We start from the raw sequence: 17,081 nt of genomic DNA, 5'->3' as shown, positions 1-17,081 counted from the left end.
AATATTTTCTAGTCTATTCTGTTCTGTTCTGGGTCTTAAAAAACTGGCCAAGGTTTCCACAACCCACTAGTGGGTACAGAGCAGCTATTCGTAAAACACTGCTCTAAAGTAATGAAACTTATATTAAAACAACCAAATCTTCCCAGGTTAATAGGCATAGCCTCAGATCCAGAATTTACGCACTGGCAAGAGTTTGGAAACAACCTCAACCAGCGACCCCAACCTCCCATCCCTACGGCAGGTGAGCTGGGCAGGGGGAGTGGGGGGAGGGGGGGACCACTCACCTTGAAATGGAAGGAGATGGCCGGGGACCCGCTGGAGCTGTAGCGCTCGCTTTTGGCTAGGTTGCTGTAGTAGTTATTAACCTTGGAATTAACATTCTGGTGTGCCCCCGGATCATCAGTGATGGGGCAGATGAAGTAACCCTCCTCACCATCGCTGTCTGCATCTGAATCACCAGCCCGGGAGGTCGGGCCGCCATCCACGCCTTCCAGGCGGAAGATGAGGTCTTCCTCTGCCATGTTCCCGGGACGCCCGTCTTACCCAAGGGCTGGGCGGCACAGCCAGAGTTACTGGGCAAATACAGCAGTGAGGGTCCTGCAAGGAAGAAAGAGAATGGGTGCTGGGGTCCAGGGGCTGAGAGCTTGCAGGGCACGTCACCCCGAATGCCCCTGGCACGGAAGGAGCGGGTACCCTCAGAGTGAAAACTACTTCCACCTTTAGGGGAGACACTGGCAGGCAGTGTCTAGGAACATTTTAAATGTACAAACCCCTCCACCCGGTAATTCCACTTTGAAGAACTCAGCACTTGAAACAGAAAATAAATGCTTCTTAAGCCACAAGGCTGATCTTTTTAGAACATAAATTAGATCAAATCAATTCTCTGCTTGACACTCTCCAGCAGCTTCTCTTCACATTCTTAACAAAATCCAAACGCCTTTTAAGGCTACCAGGCCTGTGTTAGTCTGGCCCCTGTCCACCTCTCCTCTGGCTTTGGCAGCTCTCCAGGCCCATGGGCTTTCTTTGTGTTCCATGAACACCGGGGGCCCATTTTCCACCTCGGGGCCTTTGTACTTGTTGTGTTCCCTGTGCCTGGAACAACCTTCCCAATCTCCCAACAGTGGGTCTTTCTCATCATTTGGATCCCAGCTCAAAAGTCACCTCTCCAGAGAAATCTTCTCTGATTCAATTCAAAGAACCCCTCTCAAACACACACCCAGTCACTCCCTAGCACATCACCCTGTTTTATTTTCTTCAAAGAGATTTTCCCAAGCAAGCCAAAATCATCTCGTTTAACTTCTTTATCATCTGTAGCCCTGTTGCCTTAAGAATGCCTGGCATAGAGCAGGCACTCAACGCACGTCCCCGGAATGGATGAGTGGCCTGAAGAGCGTTCTCTGTAGCGCAATCAGTAACAGTAAAAAGAGGGAAGAGCCCACAATGACCATCAATGGAGGCCTGTTATATAAACTACAGTTTTTCTACACCATGAAATACTGTGTGACTCTTACAAAGAAAAAGGAAGCTCTAGATACACAAAGACATGCAAAGATAGTCAAGAAAGAGTTCAGCAACATTGTAGGATACAAAAATCAATAGTATTTCCATATACTATCAATGAAAAAATCCAAAAATGAAATTAAGAAAACAATTTTATCTATAATAGCATCAAAAAGAATAAAAAACTTGGCTAGGGGGCTTCCCTGGTGGCGCAGTGGTGGAGAGTCCACCTGCCGATGCAGGGGACACGGGTTCGTGCCCCGGTCGGGGAGGATCCCACATGTCGCGGAGCGGCTGGGTTCGTGAGCCATGGCCGCTGGGCCTGCGCGTCCAGAGCCTGTGCTCTGCAGTGGGAGAGGCCACAGCGGTGAGAGGCCCATGTACCAAAAAAAAAAAAAAAAACTTGGCTAGGGAATTCCATGGAGGTCCAGTGGTTAGGACTCCACGGTTCCATGGCAGGGGACACGGGTTCAATCCCTGATTGGAGAACTAAGATCCCACAAATCATGCGGCCAAAAAAAATAAAATAAAACATCTTGGCTAACAAAAGAAGTGCTTGACTTGTACAGTGAGAAACAAAACGTGTCAGAAGAAGTGAAAGAAGACCGAAATAAGTGTAAAGATATCCCGTGTTCATAGATCAGAAAATTTAACATAGCTAAGGTGGCAATACTCCCAAAACTGATCTACAGATTCAACCCAATCACTATCAGAATCCCAGTGGCTTCACTGAATAAATTAACAAACTGGTCCTAAAGTTCACACGGAAATTCAAGGGACCCAGCATAGCCGAAAGAATCTCGTAAAAGTTACAAGAATCACACTTCCTGAATTCAAAACTTACTACAAAGCTAAAGTAATTAAGACAGGTGATAGTGGCATGAGGATAGACACAGAACTGAGAGTCCAAAAATGAACCCTCACATTTACAGCCAATCGACTTCTGAAAGGGGTACCAAGACAATTCAATGCGGAAAGAATACTCTTTTCAATAAATGGTGCCAGGACAAGTGAATATACACACGCAAAAGGATGAAGTTGAACACCTTCCTACATTATATACAAAGATTAACTCAAAATGGGGACTTCCCTGGAGGTCTGGTGGTTAAGAATCCGAGCTTCCACTGCAGGGGTCACGGGTTTGATCCCTGGTTGGGGAACTAAGATCCCCAAGCTGCGCAGTGTGACCAAAAAAACTAACTCGAAATGGATCAAAGGTTTAAATATAAGAGTAAAACTCTAACACTCTCAGAAGAAAATATAAGAGAAAATCTTTGTGACACTGAATTAGGCAAAGCCTTAGATAGGACACCAAAAACACAAGCAACAAAAGAATAGATACACTGGACATCATCAAAATTAAAAACTTTTGTGCTTCAAAGGACACCACCATGAGAGTGGAGAGATAGCTCACAGAATGGGAGAAAATTTTTGCAAATCATGTCTGATAAGGGACTATGTAATGGACTCATACTACTTAACAATAAAAAGACAAATAACCCAAATAAAAAATGGGCAAAGGGGGACTTCCCTGGCAGTCCAGTGGTTAAGACCCCACGCTTCCACTGCAGGGGCACGGGTTTGATCCCTGGTCAGGGATCTAACACCCCACATGCCACACAGCACAGCCAAAAAAAAAAAAGGCAAAGGATTTGGACAGACGTTTCTCTAAAGAAGATACACATGGCCAGTAAACACATGAAAAGATACTCAACATCATTAGACATTAGGGAAATACAAATCAAAGCCACACCCACTAGGATAGAATTTTAAAAGTGGAAAATGACAAGTGTTGGTGAGGATGGGGAGACATTGGAAACCCTCATACACTATTTTTTTTTTTTTTTTTGCGATACGCAGGCCTCTCACTGTTGTGGCCTCTCAGGTTGAGGAGCACAGGCTCCAGACTCGCAGGCTCAGCGGCCATGGCTCACGGGCCCAGCCGCTCCGCGGCATGTGGGATCTTCCTGGACTGGGGCACGAACCCACGTCCCCTGCATCGGCAGGCGGACTCTCAACCACTGTGTCACCAGGGAAGCCCCCTCATACACTATTAATGGAAATGTAAAATGGTGCAGTCACTTTGGAAAACAGCCTGGCAGTTTCTCAAAAAGTTAAACACAGAATTACTATATGATCCAGCAACTATACTCTTAGGTATATACCCAAACATGTCCACAACAAAAACTTGTGACATATGGTTCATAGTAGTATTACACGCAATAGCCAAAAGGGGAAACATCCAAACACCCGTTAACTGATGAATGGATAAGCAAAATGTGGTCTATATATACAACGGAATGCTCTTCAGCCACAAAAAGGAATGAAGTACTGATGCTAAGTGAAAGAAGACAGTTCAAAAAAGACCATATATTGAACGATTCCATTTATATGAAAAGTCCAGAGAAGGCAACTCTATAAGAAAGTACGTGAGTGGTTGCCTAGGGATGGGGGAGGGGAGAGTCGGGGGGAAATGGGGAACAATCACTAAAGGGTTTCTTCTGTATAGATGAAAATGTTCTAAAACCGACTGTGTTGGTTGCATGACTCTGTTAATACATTAAAAAACCACTGACTACATTAAATCCACTTTAAATAAGTGGATTGGTAGGTTTGTGAATATACTTCAATAATCTAATGTTTAAAAAAATAAAAGACGTGGGACTTCCCTGGTGGCACAGTGGTTAAGAATCCACCTGACAATGCAAGGGACATGGGTTCGATCACTGGTCTGGGAAGATCCTACCTGTGGTGGAGCAACTAAGCCCATGTGCCACAACTACTGAGCCTGCGCTCTAGAGCCCACAAGCCACAACTACTGAGCCCACCTGCCACAGCTACTGAAGCCCGCACACCTAGAGCCCGTGCTCTGCAACAAGAGAAGCCACCACAATGAGAAGCCCGTGCACCATAATGAAGAGTAGCCCCGGCTTGCTGCAACTAGAGAAAGCCTGAAGGCAGCAACAGAGACCCATAAAATAAATAAATGTTTTTTAAAAAGATTAAAAATAATAATAAAAAAAGAAAAGACAAGAAAAACCGTTACATTTAAAAAGCAAGTTCGGGCTTCCCTGGTGGCGCAGTGGTTGAGAGTCCGCCTGCCAATGCAGGGGACACGGGTTCGTGCCCCGGTCCGGGAAGATCCCACATGCTGCGGAGAGGCTGGGGCCATGAGCCATGGCCGCTGGGCCTGCGCATCCGGAGCCTGTGCTCCTCAGTGGGAGAGGCCACAATAGTGAGAGGCCCCTGTACAGCAAAAAAATAATAATAATAATTAAAAATAATAATTAAAAAATAAATAAATAAAAATCAAGTTGCACAAGAGCAGTTACATTATGGTGATCCTATCTGTGCTAAAAGAAAAGGTACGTCCCTGAGGGGCCCACAAGAGCGCTGCCAGCACTGCGATGGGCAGTGGGACTGGGAGCTGGCGGGTGGAGGGAAGTTTTTAACATTTTGTACACTTCTGTACTGTTTTAAGTTTTTTTTTAAATTTATTCATTTATTTTTGGCTGCATTGGGTCTCCATTGCTGCGCAACTGCCCTCTCTGGTTGCAGCGAGCGGGGGGCTACTCTTCGCTGCGGTGCGCGGGCCTCCCATGGCGGTGGCCTCTCTTGTTGCGGAGCACAGGCTCTAGGCACGCGGGCTTCAGTAGTTGTGGCGCACGGGCTTAGTTGCTCCGCGGCATGCGGTATCTTCCCAGACCGGAGCTCGAACCCGTATCCCCCGCATTGGCAGGCGGACTCTCAACCACTGTGCCACCAGGGAAGCCCTGTTTTAAGTTTTTACAAAGCTGGTTGCTTTCAATATAAAAAAAAATTTAAAAGTGAAAAAACTTTAAAAGTTTTTAAATCAACTAATTCCAATTATTCTTAACAGCTGTTTCCATCGGGAGGCAGTTTTCTAGACCTGAGGCTTCAGCACTTTCTTGACAGTCATCAGAGCAAGAAATATATTTATATCCTAACCCAGTACCCACCTACAAAATGTAAGTTAAAATTTCAGGAAACTGTACTTAGCCTTACTTTGTACAATGCCCTCTGCTATTTTTGATTCCACTTGTTTTTCTTTCTTTTTTACTCTTTATCTTTAATGCACCACCCACACTGATTATTCAACTCAGTGTGAAAATTGCTGCTCTGGGTGTCAACCTCCGAGTTTGCTTCTGACCCTCTGGGCAATACAGTCATCGCCTGGATCCGATGCCAAAGCCACCTGATCTTGCTTGTTACCAAAATCGTCCCCGGGCCCTGTGCCCACTTCTCCCCACTCTCGGCCGCTCCCAGCCCCAATGCCTACTCTGCCCTGGTCAGCCCCTGGCCAGAGTCCCTGCTGACCAAGAGACACGGTTGCCTGGAGCTGCCAGCAGCCCAGCCAGGTTACTGGCCTCTGGGGCTGCGCTGGTGCCAGGAGAGGGGCCGGAGCCACAGCCTCAGCTACGGAGCTCCAGGCAGTGTTGCCCAGCAGTTAAGAGCCCGGGCTCAGGAGCCAGGCTGCCAAAGGGTGCAAATCCTAGCTGTGCTACTGGTGACCTTGACTAAATTAGTTCATCTCGCCAACTTCCCCATTTGTGAGGGGAGCTGAGCGGGAAAGTGGCCTGACTGAGGCTCCACAGGAGTTCACAGGGGAATTAGGACCAGAACCCCAGCCCTTGGCCACATCCCACCACAGACCTGACATTTTCCTGGGCCCTGGGAAACAAAATGAGCTGCAGACAAGCAGCTGTGACCCTAGTTGGCACAGTGCCTTGTACCCGGCAGGCACTTGATATGTTTTCCAGAACTGAGTGAGGGGGATCTGTTTCACGGCTTTTCAGTTGTCATACATTTGCTTTGAAAAGGCAGCTGTGGCAACGCCTGCTAACTGTCCCCCGACAGCTATTCTCTCCTTATTAATAACAGAACCACTGCTTTTTAGCTAAGCATGCGGCCACTCATAATAAGGTCTACGTTTCCCAGATTACTTTGCAATTAGGCGTGACCATGTGACCAAGTTCTGGCCATAGTGATATGAGCAGAAGGGTTCTATGCAACTTTAGGAAGGGTTTTTTTTTTCAATTTATTTTATTCAAGTGTAGTTGATTTACAATGTTGTGTTAGTTTCTTCTGTACAGCAAAGTGATTCAGTTATACATATACATACATTCTTTTTCATATTCTTTTCCATTATGGCTTATCACAGGATATTGAATATAGTTCCCTGTGCTATACGGTAGGACCTTGTTGTTTATCTAGGGAATGGTTTTTAAAAAGAGGGAGTGTACCCTTCTGCTCTCTCTCCTTCCTGCTGGCTGGAATGCTGGTGTGATGACTGGAGCTCAAGCAGCTAAATTTATCCATGAGAAGGAAGCCATGTGGCGAGGATGGCAGAGCCATGAAACAGAGAGAGCCTGGGGCAGCATAATCTTACATCATGGGGCACCATAATTATCCTGGACTCACAATCTTCAGAGTTTGCTATCTAAACTTACATGATAGACTATAATTTTCTTTTTTTCCTACTACTTGCTAATTCTATCTGGTCCAGTGCCCCTTCTCTCCCATGTCATAAAAAGTCACATCATATCTCTTATGACAAGTTGATGCCTGGGCACATCAGCCTAGGAAAACTGTGGTCTCAATCCAGAGACCTACCTTGTAGCTGCTTCCACATCTGCCCATAAAGACCGGACACCTGGAGGATGGTGGATTCCCCTAGACAGGCAAGGAGCCCTCACTGGCCCATAACTCAGCCCCATGATGCCTGTTCCAATACCAGCCTCTTAGGAATCTCCATCTAACCTGGGCTTTGCCCGGCCCACAGAGGGCCTCTCTGTGAGCAGAGAGACTGAGACCAGGAGCAGAACCCCAGTTCCCAAGACATCAGGATTCTCGAGAAGCTTTCCTCTGCCCTCACTCAGGCATCCGCATCTTCCCCTCCCAGGCCCTGACACATCCTGGGAAGATATTTCTATGGAGAGGCAGCTGAGCAGAGTTCTGAGTCAGACCCAAGTTCAAGCCCCAACTCTGCCACTTACTGGGTGTGTGACTTTACCTCTTGGCCTCGGGTTCCGCATGATAACCTGGGATGCAGAGTTGTACCCACCCCACTAACCTGACAGTGCTGGTACAGAGCAAGCACTAGGACTATAATTATCATCATCATTTTTATTACCATCAATAAAGGGGGCTGAATCCTGGGTCCCGGCCAGGCTGGTGACCTGGATGCCTGGTTAGTAGCCAAGCCCAGCTTCTTCAGGGGTCCTCAGGGAACAGGCTGTCTTCGGCTCTGGCCACTGAACCCCTGCTCTCACTGCGTCTTGCTGTAAAGGGCTTCTCTGGCAGCCACTGGGGCAGGAAACACTGATTGCAGTGCCTAGGTCAAGGCCTGTGGGCCAAGCCACAGTGACCACCGGCCCTCCTTGGGGCTCCCCTCACCCCCAGGAGCTGCCTTCCTGATGCAGAAATGATCTGGAATCTCCCACCCACCACTCCTGGGAGCCAGCACCCCAGAGCCAACACGGGCTGTGCTGGGCCACCAGTACACACACTAGTATATGGCCAGCACGGCAGAACTCAATGGTCTTCAACTGCAACCACAATGGACCGGGTGACTTATGGACCACCTCGTGTCACGCACCTGTTTCTGTTTGGGGATCTGCTTCTCCCCCACTCTCCAGTCATGGGGTGGGGATCCACCCCCAGGTAATGGGGTGTGTCACATGACCCCACTAAGCCAATCACAGCACTGGGCACCTGGCCATAGTGATTGGCTCAGAGATGGGCATGTGACTCAAGTCAAACCACTATGGCCTAATCTCAGGTAAGCCTGGGGCTTTAGCGTGAGCAACTGGAAGAGAAGGTCAGTCCTTTCCTGCAGGATGTTAATCTGAGACAGGGGCTGAGGCCACCAGAGAACAAAGCTGACTTTTGGTGAAGAGCAGAACAAGAGATGAAGAGAAAAAATGAACAGTGATGACGTCATTTGAGATTCTGAATCCAAACATGCCTGGGACTCATAGATACAGAAACCAAAAGTAGTGTGGACAGGGATAAAGGGAGGGGCAAGTTAAGATACATGAGCTACTATGTATAAAATAAATAAGCAACAAGGATATATTTATAGAACAGGGAATTACAGCCATTATTTGTAATAACTTTTAATAGAGTATAATCTGTAAAAACACTGAATCACTATGCTGTACACCTGAACCTACTATAATATTGTAAATCAGTTATACATCAATTAAAAAAAAGTTGGTGAAAATAAAAGAAACAAAAACCAAAGCTCAGTGTAGTGCCCGAGACAGTTTGAATCCTGGCAACCCAGCTAGGAGCCTGAAACAACAGACTCCATGTGGCAGGCTGGGACTTCCTTGAGTCTCTACCTGCACGGCGCCTGGCACTGAGCAGGGCTCATAAAGTGCTAATCAGATACCTTTCCAGGCTGAGTTTCATTAATTTGCTGCTGGTGGGGAGGGTAACAAGGTGTGACATCAGGAGTTACTAAGTCAAGCCTCCAGCTAAGAGTTCAGGTCAGTGACTTATTAACATATATACCCCCAGGATGTGGAGGTGCTCATGAATAAACATTTATTAAAACTATTTCAAGAAATAATACAGTTCATGTCAGAGAAAAAGGACTGATTTACAGATGTCCCCACCCAAGAACCAGTCCCCATTCACAACCAAGTTCTCACTTCCCTGCCCCTGCACCCTAAGGACACTCTTTCTGGCATGCCTCTCCCACCTGCTGCCAAACCCCTCTGTTCCCTTCAAAATCCAGCTCAAATTTTTACCCCCTCCGGAAAGCCTTCTCTGGGTGGTTTCCAGTCTGTAAAACAGGGGACAGCTAACCCCTGGAATTGGTAGTGAGATCAGGCCCATGAGGCCTGACAGGGAACTGTCCTCAAAAGCACCAGCTGCTATTACGCTCTGACCATACCCCACTCCCCAATTCCTAAGTCACTTCCCTCCTCCCAGGCCCTCCGTAAGCATTTCCATCATACCCAGAGACCCAACAGTCTATGTCACGGGCAGAATAATGCCGCTCCATAGATGCCCACATCGTAATTCCCAAAGCCTGTGAACATGTTCCCTTATGTGGCAAAAGCGACTTTGCAGGTGTGATTAAGGATCTTGAAATGGGACAGCATCCTGGATTATCCAGTGAGTCCTTATAAAAAGGAGGCAGGAGGGTCAGAGTCAGAGGAAGAGATGTGACAATGGAAGCAGGGGTCATAGAGAAATTTTGAAGATGCTATGCAGCTGGCCTGGAAGATGGAGGAAGGGGCCACGAGCTAAGGAATGCAGGTGGCCTACAGAAACTGGAAAAGCATGGCAACAGATTTTCCCTACAGCCTTCAGAAAGAACATGGCCCTGCTGACACCTTGGCTTTTGAACTTCTCATCTCCAGTACCATAAGAAAAGAAAGTTGTGTTGTTTTAAGCCACTAAGTCTGTGGTAATTTGTTACAGTGGCAGTAGGAAACAAATATAGTCCAGAACAGTGGGGTAATTTTGCCCCCTCAGGGGACACTTGGCAATGTCTGGAGACACCTTTCGTTGTCACACCTCTGGGAGTGCAACCGGCATCTAGTGGGTAGAGGCCAGGGATGCTGCCAGCATCCTACAATGCACAGCACAGCACCCCACGACAAAGAACTGTCCAGCCAAACTGTCAGTAGTGCTGAGAAACCCTGTTCTAGAATGACGCTGGTGGATTCCAAGGAGACTTCCCCCAATCCACCCTCCCTCATCTCCTCTTTAAAAACACATCCCCACGCATACCAGAGACAGAGGAATTAGCTTACTCGCTGATGAGAACAGCAACCCGCAGCTGGACCCAGAGAGACAAGTCAACATTGACTCTGCTAAAGCTCATCGTTGCCATTCACTGTCCTTCATTCATATAAAGCTGTTAAGGTGCAAAGGCTACTTTACTGTTTTAAAAATCAGAAAAATACATCTTAGAATACAAAGCACAATAATATAATTACAGCTTCAACTGACAAAATGCACAAGAGGGCTTGAATTTTCATTTTTAATCGTTTGCACCCTTCTCATGTTCCCAGGATACTCTGTCCTCCTGTGGGTCAGATCAGAGAGACGGTGTGGTTCACTTCTCAGGGCAACTCTGTGTTTACACAGCCTCTCGGTGGCCAGACCACGTGAGCGTCTGGAACAAAAGGGGCCGTGTCTTAGTCCTTCTAGCTACCAGCCCAGAGCACAATGCCTGGCACACACTAGGTTCCCTGTAAACGCAGGCTGCATGAATGAATAACTGAACAAAAGTGGGCAATTTCTGCGGGTATAATGAGCATTGTAGGCATGGAGGAATGGAGGGACTATCGGGTTAGAATTACAAGGCATCTGGGGGTTACTTAGCCCAGAGACGCAGCTGAGATCCCGAGTAGGAAAGCCTGGGTCATGGGGAGGCCCTCAAAAAGCAGCCAAGACCAGGATCGGGCCCAACAAGTCTTCTGGGATGAACAGATCTGTGTTCAAGTCCCGGCTCTGCCACTAGCTGAGTGATGTTGGGCAAATTACCTAACCTCTCTGAACCTCAGTTTCCTCATCTATAAAATTCACTCATCCACCAAAGTGGGGCAGAGTGAGCAAGGCGAAGAAGAGGTGAGAGAACTGGTCTGTGGCACAGAAGCCAACTGTCCACTATGGATCTGTTCTCCCCTGCCCAAATCCTTTTGCATCTAGGTGGGGCCATGCGACTACATTTGAGCCAATGGGATGTGGACAGAAGTAACCTGCACTGCTTTCAGGCCCTCCCATCCCCAAGGCCCATTTTCCATGACCTGGTCAGCCTCCCCTCCACTGCAATCCGGCCCTGAGACATGTAGCCCAGAACAGATTCATGGCATTTCAGCACCACTTATAAAGCTCTTGCTCCATCACTCCTCTCAGCTCCTTGGAGGACAAGCGTTGCCTCCTCCCTTGGCTCGCCCACACTGTGCCATGTGCTTGGCACATGCTCTAACCTGCTCTCCCTACCTGTCCCCTGGCCAACTCTGCTCATCCCTCAGGTCTCAGGTTAGATAGATGTCACCTCCTCCAGGAAGCCTCCCCTGAACCCCAGGAGGTACACACCACTGGCTCCATCCTACAGATGAGGAAACTGAGGAACAGAGAAGTTAAGTGACTTGCCCCAAATCACGCGGCTAGAAGGTGGGGGAGGTGGGTCTGAAGCCAGTGCAGGTCTATCCAGGGCTTCACTCAGCCATCACTTGCTAAACCACTTTTTTTGGGGTTTTTTTTTTTTTTTGCAGTACGCAGGCCTCTCACTGCCGTGGCCTCTCCCATTGCGGAGCACAGGCTCCGGACGTGCAGGCTCAGCAACCATGGCTCACGGGCCCAGGCGCTCCGCAACATGTGGGATCCTCCCAGACCAGGGCACGAACCCGTGTCCCCTGCATCGGCAGGCGGACTCTCAACCACTGCGCCACCAGGGAAGCCCTGCTAAACCACTTTTAAAGTGTGATCCTTGGACCACTAGCAGCAGGAGCAGCCTCACCTGAAAACTTGTCACAGGTGCAAATTCTGGGGCCTCACTCCAGTCCTGCTAAAGAAAACTCTGGGGGTGGGCCCAGCAAGCCATGGTTAAACAAGCCCTCCAGGTGGTACCAATGTTCACTAAAGTTCAAGAACCAATGGCGGAGAGAACGTTCTCCAGCTGAGCCTCCTGCCTTTCAGCCACAGCCTGTGGGGTCCTTGCCAGGTCCAGAAAGCATCACAGCTGGAGAACGGAACAATGGCCGCCCTCTGACTTTCCAGCCCTCTGAAATGCTTCTCTGGGTGTTCCACAGTCCTGTGACTTTGGGGACCCAGAGAATGTCATCTTCTACTTCGTCATCAGCCTGTTAGTGACTCACTCCTTCCTTCATTTGAAGCCTTCTTCTTGTGCCCATCAGCCTTGCCTGCAAGAGTTTAATCCAAGCTACTTTTATCCTGTGGTGGTCACTATAACCACTTTCTTCTAGAACATTCTCAGTTCACGGGGATTAAGTCTGCAGTTTCTTGGTCAGCAAAACTGATCTCCCCAACACAGAAATGTTTATTTTTTAATCAGTCCAGCCAGCCACTATTACTTTGAATGCAGTCCCGATCATTAACTTTTCCTGTATCAGCTTTAGGAACAGGGCCAGAAAGAGTAAATCCTAGAGAATGAGCTTGAACAAATCCAAGTTTCTGCTGGTGACCCTCAGCTTTCTTCCACGCTGCTCTCAGTGTCCTGGCAACCGGATGCCAATCCTGCCAAAGACTGGACAAGACTTCTTTGGGGAATCTGACCAGTGTGAGAAAAAAGGCCTAAAGATACCCTTCGCCTGTGGAACAGCCCAGTTAGGTCACCCTGAGGGGAAGGCCACAGCCAGCCAGCCTCTTTCATACCCAAAGACCTTCCGAAGAGCTTCCTGGAGCCCCATACTCTTCAGTGGACAGCCACAGACCACCAGAGAGGGGGAAAGGAGAGGCTCTGCTCCACAGTCATTCAGAGGCCCAGGCTCCTTCCAGCTTGTGGCTCTGCCCTTCTCCAGGCCCTCAGAGTCCTCTCAACTCTGCTGGTAAATGAGGAAAGTGGGGAGGTTTTTAGGGTCCAAGCTTGACGGGGGCACACACTCTCTCTGCTCACATTCCATCAGCCAAAACTCAGTCATGTGGCCCACCAAACTGTAAGGGAGCCCAGGAAATATATCCAGGTGATACCCCAAGAAGAAGAGGACATGGGTGACCAACAGCCATCTCTGCCACATAATTCATTAAAAATGTTTTAAAATCATATCAGTGATATATCCTTAGTAGTCGGCCAGAAAGTACTGTTCTGTCACCAAAAGCGCGCACACACACACACACACACACACACACACACACAATACCCACCCACCGCAAATCACAGAACATACACAAGTGATCATATGTAAACTGAAACTATTTCAAGGGATGGTCAGGCCCTGACTTCCTGCTTCCCCGCCCCCTGCAAAAGATAAGAACTTGGGATCCCAGCCGACACACCCTCTTTAAGAACAGGAGAGGGAGGATGGCAATCTCCACCATGTTACATCTAATTTCCCATCATCAAGCAGCTTTATTGTATTTGCTGAATAAATGCATCGACCAAACAATGACCGTAAGGCGCTGTGGAGGCCACAGAGAAGGATGACGCCTGCCAAACTCTATCTCCTAAACCCTACCTCCTACCACTGGCATCCTTTCCATCACCTCCTCCAGGAAGCCTTCTCCAATAACCCTCCGTCCCCCCCCCACCCCCCACCCCCGAGTGGGCATTATCAGCTCCACCTGCTTGCTCCGTAGTCCCAAACTTAGTCCATCTTGCTTATTAGTATCTGCCGGTAGACCACTCTGGATCTGTCTCCTCCTCTGTAAAATCAGAGGGGTAGACAATTTCCTGGCTGAGCTGCCCTAAGGCAGGCAGCTTCCAGGGCCGAGGACCCAGAAGTCAGGCTCCCATAGAGCGTCCCCACAAGGCAGACGGAGCAGCGCCCCCCTGCCAGCAGCCCATCTGTCTCACGCGGGGCGCAGCTGGGCCGCTTTCCCGCAATCCCCCAGGCGGGTGCGGCGAATCTAGGCCGGGACTCACCCGGTAGGCCCCAGCCCCGCCACACGCATATTAACGCCCGGCCCCTTGGCGCACAGGTCCACGGAGCCTGCCAACACCCGAACTCCTGCAGTCAACAGTGCAGCAAGGGCGCGTCTACACGGTCCTCGAGGTTCCCGGAACTTGGGCCTCTCGTTCAGGGGCCGGGGTGGGGGATGCCGGCCCTGCAGGGGAAGAAAGGCAGCGCTGCCCCCACCCTCTGCGGGCCTCCAGGAGCCGCGGGCGGAGGCCCCAAGCTGCCTCTCCCCGACCGTCACGTGCCAAGTATTTTACCAATAGACACTGCCGATATTCGCCACGACTCCCCCATTTTACAGAAGCAAACACTGAAACCCGAGGAGCTTAACCCCCACGCTCTCCTACCGCCTGCGGCCCCACTTTTAAGCCCCAGACTCTCCGCGCTCCGGGCGCCGGCTGCACCGGGGAGCACAGGCTTGCAGCGCCGGATCCCGGCCCCCCAGGCCAACCGCCGCCCTACCTACCTGTCTCGGGCGGAGAGGCACGGCAGCCGCTGCCCACGGCCGCGAGGATCCAGAGGAGCTGGCAGAGGCTCGAGGCCCGGTGCTCCAGGGTGCAGGGCGGGCGGGCCCCCCGAGAGTGCCGGGGAGCGGCGAGCGGGGAGCGCGGGCTGGCGCTCCGGGGAGGCAGGGGCGGCCGCCGGAACGATCCCGGGGCGCGAGGAGCGCACGGAGCCGCTAGAACGATTCCGGGGCGCTGGGGGCGCGTTCCAAGGGCAAGGGCGCCGGCGACCGTCGGCTGGCCTGGGGCAGCTGCAGCGCGCGGCGTTCGGACGGCGTATCCGGACACTCGCCGAGCTGGGGCTGTGGCTGGGGCAGGAGACTGCGGGCAGGGGCGGAGCCGCGGGCGGGCGTAAGCCCGGCGCGGCGCTCACGTGGCCGCGGGCAATGACTATCACCGCTCCTGCAGCCGCCGCTTGGATCTCCCGGCGCTGCGTCTGCGACTCCCCAGCCGGCTGAATACACAGCATCCGGATCTAACGCGTGGGGCCGGCCTGGCACCTACCAGCGAAGGGGGCGCCCTCCCAGCGGGTAATTTAAAAGGGGGCAGCTAACCCGTCCCTCGCCCACCGCACCTTCCCATTCTCCCTCCGATGCCCGCCTAGTTCCTGTATTCGAGTCCTTTCCAAAATCAGTAGTGATCGGATCTCATTGTACGTCTCTATGCATAACCTTGCAATATTTTTATCAGAAATTGCTTTTTTTTTTCCCTCCGGATTTCTGCTTTGTGAAAACAGGCACTTAGGACTGTGGCAATTCTTATTTGTGTAATACGTTGCTGTATTCCTAACTCAGCGCACAGCCTGGCACATAGTAAGTGCTTTAATAAATACCTGTAAAATGAATGACTAAATATGGAAGGTATAAAGAAGAAAAGGAAATAAAACTAATGATAACTACTGTGAACATGTTCATAGTATATTCTTCCAGATATTTTTTCTAGTGAAATTTTAAAAATTTCACAACTCTTATTTTAGAAATAAAAGTAAGGGACTTACCTGGCAGTCAGTGCGGTGTGGCCAAAAAATAAATAAATAAAAGATATAAGTAATAACAGTAATATTTATCAAGCTATTTATCGCATTCCATCTTCACACCAACGCTAGTACCGCTACTTCGCAGATCATAAAACTGAGGCTTATAGAGATACGCTTGCCCAGAAGATTTACAAGGTGGCTTCTTCCTCTTGGCAAAGGGCATCTATCCATATTACAGGGCTCCTGCTGGTTTGGGGTCTGCTGAGTCACTCTGTGTAGTAAAAAAGGGGAGAGGAATTTGAAGGACCCCCGCAGGTGAGAGGAGTGCAGGAGCCAGGCAGGGGCTGCCAGGGCCTGTGGGAAGGATGAGGAAAGGAAAGGCTTCCAGTAGGGCGGTGTCTAGTGGGGGCTGTTTAAATAGTTCGTGGTGGGGTTTGTGACCTAACCACTTACCTCTGCCCCAAAGAGTTCTTCAGTCAAAGGCTCCTTGGACTGGAATGGTGTATGTGACCAAGTTCTCCCATGGAACTGGAGGGAGGGCTGAGTGTCCAGGTGAGCCCCAGGCAAACACAGAGAAACAGGTGTGTGCAGGCAGGCCAGAGACAGACACGGTTATCTGGGTATGCATATGGGAATACATACATTTTTCCTAACAAGAGTGGACTCATCTATTTCTCCTTTCTACTCAACACTAGGTTGTAAACATGTTGACCACCCCTGTGGTCAAGGGCAACCTGTCACTTGTAATGCCTTCTTTGATGAGCCTTTTTGGGGTTGTGGTAAAAGCTGATATTTACGGGGCATTTATTTTGTGTCAGGTACTGTGGTAACTGCTTTACAGACATTATCTCTTTTAATTCTCATCCCAACCCTCTTACTCTCCTCACTTCATACACAGAAAGAAGGAGGCCGGTTAAGTGACTCTCCCAAGTTTACGTAGTAAGTTGCAGAATTTGACCCAGGTCTAGGTATATACTGACCCCTTTAATGTCCTGTCTATAAGCCTTGCCTCTTCAGTTTTTGTGGCCCCTAAAAATTCAGATCCCGTTGGGAGAGTGAAGTCCTTCAGCTTACCAGCTGCAACGGCCCCTGCAGGGAGAAGGTTCAAGTTTATGAGGCTTGGGGAGTGGGTGACATTCAGGCAGCATCTCATAAGGTGGTGAGGGGAATGAAAAAAAAGAAATAGTCCTGAAACCCATCATTGAGTGTTTTAACTTTTTGGCCTCTGTACTACAAGTTTCAGAAAATATCAATACAAGATCTAGAAGATATAATCATTTTGGTTTGAAGTATTGGCTCCTTTAGTCACCTTGAGAAAACTCCTCTGGCTTTTGGCAAAAAACAAAATTGCACCTGAAATTTTGACCGTGGGAAAGTTGGGCAAGGACAAAGAGTCTGAGCTAGTCTGTCCAAGCCCAAAGCCAGACAAAAAAAAAAAAAAAAACGACTGTTCTACTTATAGCTCTGTGACCCTGTGCA

The 17,081-nt window shown here is 49.4% G+C and overlaps 1 protein-coding gene across 2 annotated transcripts in view; it reads right to left on the bottom strand.

The window, feature by feature from the left end:
- The window catches only part of EEF2K (eukaryotic elongation factor 2 kinase), a 62,190-nt gene extending 47,245 nt beyond the window's left edge, over positions 1-14,945 (bottom strand). The window contains exons 1-2 of one of the 2 annotated variants that reach the window (XR_009535060.1): positions 14,590-14,945; positions 285-597 (exon numbers count right to left, since the gene is read on the bottom strand). Coding sequence is in view for 1 of the 2 variants with exons in the window: in XM_060122359.1 (XP_059978342.1) it covers positions 285-521 (237 nt within the window). In the remaining variant the exon portion in view is untranslated. The remainder of the gene's footprint in view (positions 1-284; positions 598-14,589) is intronic. The other variant, XM_060122359.1, reaches the window with a different exon arrangement.
- Between the last annotated feature and the right edge of the window lie 2,136 nt (positions 14,946-17,081).

Source organism: Lagenorhynchus albirostris, chromosome 15, assembly GCF_949774975.1.
Source record: "Lagenorhynchus albirostris chromosome 15, mLagAlb1.1, whole genome shotgun sequence".
Lineage (NCBI taxonomy): Eukaryota > Metazoa > Chordata > Mammalia > Artiodactyla > Delphinidae > Lagenorhynchus > Lagenorhynchus albirostris.
Note: the sequence above shows the minus strand (reverse complement) of the source record. Positions and strands in the feature narration are given on the sequence as shown.